An 8,633-nucleotide genomic window follows, 5' to 3' on the forward strand; every position below is an offset into this window, starting at 1 on the left:
GTACAGTGGTACATCAGGAAGAGAACAATGCACTATAGCACCACCCACCTAAACAACTACTTTACCCAGCAGAGATGAGACGTCAATAATCAGTAGAACTGCAACAAGGATGAACTTAAATTCAGTCATGAAATACAACGTCATCATTTCCATCTTCTACATAGCTTTTAATATCATTCTGGTTTCAGGTAATGTTTTTATTTATACATCTGGTAAAATACATTTTTCATCTGTTACTATTTTATTCTGCTCTTGTCGACTTTTCTTTGATGTCTTTTTGTTCCCAACAGGTTCCACTCAAAGTGATAAAGTCAGTCAGACTCCAACTGACATGTACAAAACTACTGGAGAAGAAGCTAAAATCTACTGTTTACACAGTATAAACAGCTACAACAGAATCCTCTGGTACAAACAGTCAAAAGGACAAATGCAGTTCCTGGGATACATAGTAGCAACCACTGGAAACCCAGAGAGTGGAGCGGGTGTGAAGATAGATGGGAGTGCAGAGAAAGACCAAAATTGTACATTAAAAATTGAGAAAGTCGACCTGAACAGCAGTGCAGTGTACTTCTGTGCTGCTAGTTACCACAGTGCTACATCTCACTGCTCCTCAATACAAAAACCTCCTCATCACAGTTTTTTTTTTTCATCCACCTCAAAGCCTCCTGCACCTGTTTGTCTTCTCCAGTCTCTCATTATCTGGATCTTTATACTGAACCATTCTTGTTATTTTATCAATCAGAGTACTTTAATTACTTCATTAATCCTTGTTGCTTCCATAAAGTGACAGTTTCAAGGTGACAGAGTCAAATACAAATAGAAAAAAAAGTCCTATGAAAAATAAGATGTAAGATGCATGAAGAAATATTACACAAGAATTCACAGTCACTCTGACCAACATCCTCCTCTCTGACATTGTGTTCAAAGAGTCCAGCTCCACCCCTACAACATCACTGGACTTGTGGATCAATTTGTTGAGTCCATAGACATATATACATAGACGCCGCATTGAACGAGTTGGTCCGTTCCTGCGATACGTTAACGCGTCCGCCATATTGGATGTGGCAAATCTGCCCCGTAAACTGATAAAAGGTAATGGACTGAACTTCATAAAGCGCCTTTCTACAAAGTGCTTTAAGTTAATGCCTCTTATTCACCCATTCACACACACTAATATATTCAGGAAACAAATAGTAATGAAATTTTTTAGATTTTATTTATTTTTTTAATTATTATTAAAAATACATATATATTTGAAATTTCAAATAGTCCTGTATACATATCATTGTATTCGATGGTAGAGAATAGTGATCCACGTAAGACAAGCTTTTAGAAATAAGTATTAGTCCATTTTTTCCCAAAATACCTTGTGCCATAGTATGTCAGGGACACGGTCTCATCCTCCCACATTTCCTGATGTGCTTGGAGACACACCACACCGCACCATCGAATGGCGGTAGATGGCCTGGAAGTGTCTGGCTGAAGGAGCGTTATTGCAGCCCCCTAAAACACATACAAACACCACATCTACATATACACTTACCCAGATAATATTCATACGTGTTATCAACAAGTGACAGCCAACATTAACAGCCATTAGCTAGATTTGTGCAATCGTCCAAACAACAACCTCTAAAATCACAAATATTTAAACAAAATCAACTACAACCACCAACAGTTCCACCCATTAAACTCCCTTTTCATTTTTATCTGTGAAAGGTAATGCCGTGAGATCTGGTTTGTACTGTAAACCAGTTGGTAAACATCCACATGAAAGTGAATGAGGAATCTTCTCCGATGGCTCCACTTTGCCACATCCAAGATGGCGGCGACGTTGACGTAAGATTGAGCGCTCAATGTGGCGTCTACGTATATATGTCTATGGCTGAGTCGGTTAGAGACTCATTCCCAGACTGCCGCCCCAGAATGCAACAGTGTAAAGGAGCACACTGACCACCACAGACTCAAACAACATCCTCAACAATGTCCAGGAGATGTTGAAGGACCTCAGTCTCCTCAGAAAATAGAGTTGACTCTGGTCCTTCCTGTAGAGAACCTCAGTGTTCTTACACCAGTCCAGTTTATTGTCAATGTGCACTCCATTCAAGAAGAGGAGGACGCACAATGACACCACCCACATAAAGACTGGGGAGGGTTTAGTTCAGAAAGAAGCTTGGATACATTACTACTGCTTCATTCTTCGTATTTTCTTCACAACAATCACAAAATGATCGTATTATTCCTTTACATTACTTTTAACTCTGTTCTGGTTTCAGGTAAAGTCAACAACATTTTTTATTCAACCTTTTAAACTGGATCTGTTTGTAGATTTGTTATTTTTAGCTGCAGTTTTGAATAATTTTACATTCTTAATATTCATTTTTTAACTTCAGAAACCTTCATGTTGTACTGTTTCTGACTTTTTATTCATCATTTTCCAACAGGTTCCTCTCTCAGTGATAAAGTCCACCAGACTCCAGCTCATATGAACAAAAATCCTGGAGAAGAAGCTAAAATCTACTGTTCACACAGTATAGACACCTACAACGTAATACTTTGGTACAAACAGTCAAAAGGACAAATGCAGCTGATGGGATATCTTTATTTTAAAAGTGTTACTCCAGAGAAAGGATTTAATGTGATGATAGAAGGGGATGCAAGTAAAGACAAGAACTGCACATTAACAATTAAAGACCTGGATGTGAACAGCAGTGCAGTGTACTTCTGTGCTGCTAGTTACCACAGTGCTACATCTCACTGCTCCTCAATACAAAAACCTCCATCTCTAACACAGCCTCCTGTTTCCCTTCCTCTCATTAGGTGGCAGTAGCACATCTCCAACAAGGCCTTTAGTCTCAACTAGTGGTGTTTGGAGCTAATGGAGAAGATGATTGACACGTTGAGAGGAGGAGGATCAACAGTGACTCCGCCCATCTAATAAACTCATGATGCTTTGCTGATAGGAGGCTTGACTCAGAGAGGAGGTTGGAAATAATCAGTACAAGTGCAGAAGCACTGAAGGAAACAATGAATCACAACAATATATAATAAGTTTAACATTTACAGGACACAACATGTTGGTCTGGTTCTTAAGTGTCACTTTCAACACCATTCTGGTTTCAGGTAATGTCTTTTTAGCTTCAACACATATTTTAAAACAATTTGTGGATTTAAAATTAACATTGAAACTGTTTCACTCTGCTCATATTTTTCTTTTTAACAGGTTCCTCTCTCAGTGATAAAGTCCGTCAGACTCCAGCTGACATGTACAAAACTACTGGAGAAGAAGCTAAAATCTACTGTTCACACAGTATAGACAACTATGATAAAATACTCTGGTACAAACAGTCAAAAGGACAAATGCAGTTCCTGGGATACATATTCGCAGGCAGTGGAACCCCAGAGAGTGGAACGGGTGTGAAGATAGACGGGAGTGCAGAAAAAGACCAGAACTGTACATTAAAAATTGAGAAAGTCGACCTAAACAGCAGTGCAGTGTACTTCTGTGCTGCTAGATACCACAGTGCTACATCTCACTGCTCCTCAATACAAAAACCTCCTCATCACAGTTTTTTTTTTTTTCATCCACCTCAAAGCGTCCTGCACCTGTTTGTCTTCTCCAGTCTCTCATTATCTGGATCTTTATACTGAACCATTGTTGTGCATGGGGTATTTCAAATGATATTATATCAAAAGGTCTCCAGGTCAGTCATTGGTTGAGTCATCTCTAAATCTCATCTAACACAGTAAACACAACATGTGACTGGACTGGATCCAGCAAAGAGGAACTAACAGATTCAAGAGGAGACCACTGACTCCAGGAGCTGAGGGCTACAAAGTCACCTGACTCCAAGGTCCACGACTGTGAGGTCAAATCAGTCAAGGTTTAGTTTCCAGGTTTCACAACATTATTCAAGCAAATTGTGGGAGCTCAGGTTGGCCACCATGCTACCTGTGCACTGTTGTGTCAGCCTTTTTTTGTAATTACACCACTAAAACACTAGAAGGCAGTCAAAGAATGACGACAACATTAGTGCTGGAGTTGGAGGTGATAAATGCTGAACAACAGTCACTGTCACTGAAACCACAGACATTTTAAATATGTTTTAAAATAAAAATGCAAGAATGCACAAAAGACTGGATAGAATATTTGGGAATGTTGAACTTTGTGTGATGATTTTGTGTCTATTTGTGTCAAATGACTATAATTGTGTCCATTTTTATTTATTGCTACTTTACATCCCATAGGGACAAGACAGTTGTTGTGGTCTGCGTTGTTGTAACATGTAGTTACATCTCTGGGGAGGTACACGTCAGGACAGGGTGTAGATCTGTTGTATAACCATAAATGTGGTTTAACTACTCGTCACGGTGCAGCCACTGTGAAAGGTCAACAGCATAGGTCACCAGTAATGACTCTATGTTGATTCTTTGCAGGTTATGAACCAAACTGAAGAGCTTGTATTGCAGTTGAGAATCAAACTTTAATTCTATCACCATAGACTGTCCTGAAACTGGAGGTTTGAAGAGTTTGATTTTCATACAATCATTTTTCTACACACGTACTTTATATAATATCTTTATATTCCACAGTCGTATTCTCCATTCAGCTCAGACATAGATTTTTATTCATATTCATCCGAACACTCTTTCGACTGTTTATACTATCTCACAGATCTGAACTAAGGTTTCATTTCACTCTACAACTTGAGATTATTCTCCTTCTTCTCAAACGAAGCCAAACTATGATCCAGAGCCAGACTAAAGAATAACACACATTATACCCAAATGTTGAAGCAGGATTTGTAGATTCAGTCCAGATCTTTGTTATTTAGGTTCCTCTCATCAGGTGGCAGTGAGCTTGTAGTGTACAGTGGTACATCAGGAAGAGAACAATGCACTATAGCACCACCCACCTAAACAACTACTTTACCCAGCAGAGATGAGACGTCAATAATCAGTAGAACTGCAACAAGGATCAACTTAAATACAGTCATGAAATACAACGTCATCATTTCCATCTTCTACATAGCTTTTAATATCATTCTGGTTTCAGGTAATGTTTTTATTTATACATCTGGTAAAATACATGTTTTATTTTATTCTGCTCTTGTCGACTTTTCTTTGATGTCTTTTTGTTCCCAACAGGTTCCTCTCTCAGTGATAAAGTCCACCAGACTCCAGCTCATATGTACAAAAATCCTGGAGAAGAAGCTAAAATCTACTGTTCACACAGTATAGACGACTATGACCAAATACTCTGGTACAAACAGTCAAAAGGACAAATTCAGTTCCTGGGATATATGTACAAGACCAATGGTAATCCAGAGAACGGACTTGATGTGAAGATGGAAGGAAACGCAGATAAAAACCAGAACTGCACATTAACAATTAAAGACCTGGATGTGAACAGCAGTGCAGTGTACTTCTGTGCTGCTAGTTACCACAGTGCTACATCTCACTGCTCCTTAATACAAAAACCTCCTCATCACAGCTCTTGGCCTCCTGCACCTGTTTGTCTTCTCCAGTCTATCAATATCTGGATCTTTATACTGAACCATTGTTGTCATGTCAGAAGAGGAGGACGCACAATGACACCACCCACATAAAGACTGGGGAGGGTTTAGTTCAGAAAGAAGCTTGGAAACATAACAACTGCTTCATTCTTCGTATTTTCTTCACAACAAACACAAAATGATCTTATTATTCCTTTGCATTACTTTTAACTCTGTTCTGGTTTCAGGTAAAGTCAACAACATTTTTTATTCAACCTTTTAAACTGGATCTGTTTGTAGATTTTTTATTTTTAGCTGCAGTTTTGAATCATTTTACATTCTTAATATTCATCTTTTAACTTCAGAAACCTTCATGTTGTACTGTTTCTGACTTTTTATTCATCATTTTCCAACAGGTTCCTCTCTCAGTGATAACGTCCACCAGACTCCAGCTCATATGAACAAAAATCCTGGAGAAGAAGCTAAAATCTACTGTTCACACAGTATAAACAACTATGACCTAATACTCTGGTACAAACAGTCAAAAGGACAAATGCAGCTGATGGGATATCTTTATTTTAAAAGTGTTACTCCAGAGAAAGGATTTAATGTGATGATAGAAGGGGATGCAAGTAAAGACAAGAACTGCACATTAACAATTAAAGACCTGGATGTGAACAGCAGTGCAGTGTACTTCTGTGCTGCTAGTTACCACAGTGCTACATCTCACTGCTCCTCAATACAAAAACCTCCATCTCTAACACAGCCTCCTGTTTCCCTTCCTCTCATTAGGTGGCAGTAGCACATCTCCAACAAGGCCTTTAGTCTCAACTAGTGGTGTTTGGAGCTAATGGAGAAGATGATTGACACGTTGAGAGGGGGAGGATCAACGGTGACTCCGCCCATCTAATGAACTCATGATGCTTTGCTGATAGGAGGCTTGACTCAGAGAGGAGGTTGGAAATAATCAGTACAAGTGCAGAAGCACTGAAGGAAACAATCAATCACAACAATATATTCAGTTTAACATTTACAGGACTCAACATGTTGGTCTGGTTCTTAAGTGTCACTTTCAACACCATTCTGGTTTCAGGTAATGTCTTTTTAGCTTAGCAAATGCAGTTCCTGGGATACATGGTAGGAGGCATTGGAAACATAGAGAATGGAACGGGTGTGAAGATAGAAGGGAGGACAAATAAAGACCAAGGCTCACAATAAAAAACTATGCAGAATGACAGGAGGTTGAAGAAGATTTAGAAGAACTGAATTGCCTCAGCCTCAACCTCAGCTTCATATCGTTCAACTCTGCCAAAGTTAATAATAAATAAATGAAGAAACAAATACCCACAGACATACGCCATAAATAAATCCATTAATACCTGAATATATATTCTATAAGAAATTAAATGAATAAATAATTATGTATGAGCCATGAATGCTATTTATTTATTTTCAATCCAAACTACCTGGCTGGTTGTGAAAAGCAAGGCATGTGCAGTCGATCCGTGTACTCACCAAACAACCAATAGGCAAAAAGTTTCTGAATGGTGAAGTGTGTGTAAATAAATATATAGCATTTATGGCTTATGTTTAGGTAGTTATTTATTCATCACATTATCTGTGCGTATTTATTCATTTATTCTTTTACTTTTTCATTTTTAATTGTGGCAGAGTTGGTCCTCCATAGTGATGACGAATCCAACCAACGCCAACGCTCACATTTCAACTTAGAGAGACACTCCCACCTGCAACTCCTCATGTCTGTGTAATAATCTGAGACTCAGTCAGTTTACATCTAACATGGATATTATGGTTAGGAACCAAGACCTCCTCGTACTGTCAGTCTTCTTACTTTGGAGCTCAGGTAATGTCATATGAGATTAATCGCTTACATTAAATCATTTCCAACATTTTGTTGGAATAAATCTTGGGTGTATGAAATAAATATGTAACGCAGACTAAGTAATTCAAGATGTTTTATTGTAATGTTGTATGCGCAAGCTACATTAAACAACATATAAAACCTGCAAGGAACAAAATATATGTATAAAAACAAGGAGCAAGAGAAATCCTTTAAATCAAATGTTAAAAAGTGTTTTACTGTTTTTTATACAGGTCTAACTGATGGGAGTGATGTCACCCAGACCCCCATACTGTGGAAATATAAGGGTGATAATGCAACCATAGACTGCAGACACACCAAAGGTGCTGGCTACTTCCAGATGTACTGGTACAGACAGCTGCCAGGAGAACTCATGAAACAAGTAGTATTCACTACAGCAAGCAGCCAACCTGACTTTGAAGCAGAATTCAAGGGTCACAAATTCTCAGTCACCAAACCCGATGCTCACAGTGGAACATTCACCGTGATGGATCTGGTCCCAGGAGATAAAGGCTTGTATTTCTGTGCAGTCAGTCAACACAGTGATACAAACGCATGTGAGAGCTGAACAAAAACCTCAGCTCTGCTCTTCTGTCTCATGTACTGTAGGGGGATGTCAAGCACCACAAATACTCAGAGAACGTCACACAAAGAGGCGACACTCCCACCCTGCAACTCTTTATATTTACTCTGCAAACACACTCTCATTTACATATGAGCCTCTGACGTCCACAACATGGACATTAACCAACACGGTCGCCTCAGCTTTGTTATATTTCTGCTCTGGATTAAAGGTGAAATTGTAGTAATTGTTAAGTTTTCTATTTAAAAATCTGAATTATATTAACCTAACTGTTACACACACAGGTTTAACCCACGGCAGTGATGTGACACAGACCTCCATACTGTGGAAAAACCACAGTGACAGTGCAACAATAGACTGTAGACACACCAAGGGCATCTCCTATTTCCATATTATACATATTATATATCTATTACTCTGTGCCTATGAGTGCACTTTCCAGCTTTATTATTTTTTAATAATTTGTTGTATTTATTTTATTATCTATGTACCTGTACTGTAATGTACCTGTGCAAATGACAAAAAAAAGAAGAAAAAACGTCACAGCAGATGCATAATCAGTTCCAAACAGAGCGTCTTCAACCTTTTTATTTAGAGCTAGACTAAAAAACAATACACATTATATTATTCTGTTGAAGCAGGATTTGCAGATTCAGTCCAGATCTTTGTTATT

The 8,633-nt window shown here is 38.5% G+C and overlaps 1 long non-coding RNA gene and 2 gene segments (V, D, J or C); all 3 read left to right on the forward strand.

Annotated features, from left to right (window-relative positions):
• On the forward strand, positions 1-3,510 carry LOC125023366. The gene is made up of 3 exons (XR_007114584.1): positions 1-188; positions 2,445-3,123; positions 3,224-3,510. It is a non-coding gene; the product is annotated as an uncharacterized LOC125023366 (long non-coding RNA).
• Positions 3,511-4,844: 1,334 nt separating this feature from the next.
• Positions 4,845-5,636, forward strand: LOC125023350. The segment is given in 2 exon segments: positions 4,845-5,056; positions 5,149-5,636. Coding segments are annotated over 2 exon segments (522 nt in total).
• A 1,512-nt stretch (positions 5,637-7,148) lies between these two features.
• On the forward strand, positions 7,149-7,945 carry LOC125023828. The segment is given in 2 exon segments: positions 7,149-7,359; positions 7,611-7,945. Coding segments are annotated over 2 exon segments (399 nt in total).
• The last annotated feature ends 688 nt before the right edge of the window (positions 7,946-8,633 follow it).

Source organism: Mugil cephalus, chromosome 17 (genome assembly GCF_022458985.1).
Source record: "Mugil cephalus isolate CIBA_MC_2020 chromosome 17, CIBA_Mcephalus_1.1, whole genome shotgun sequence".
Taxonomy (NCBI): Eukaryota; Metazoa; Chordata; class Actinopteri; order Mugiliformes; family Mugilidae; genus Mugil; species Mugil cephalus.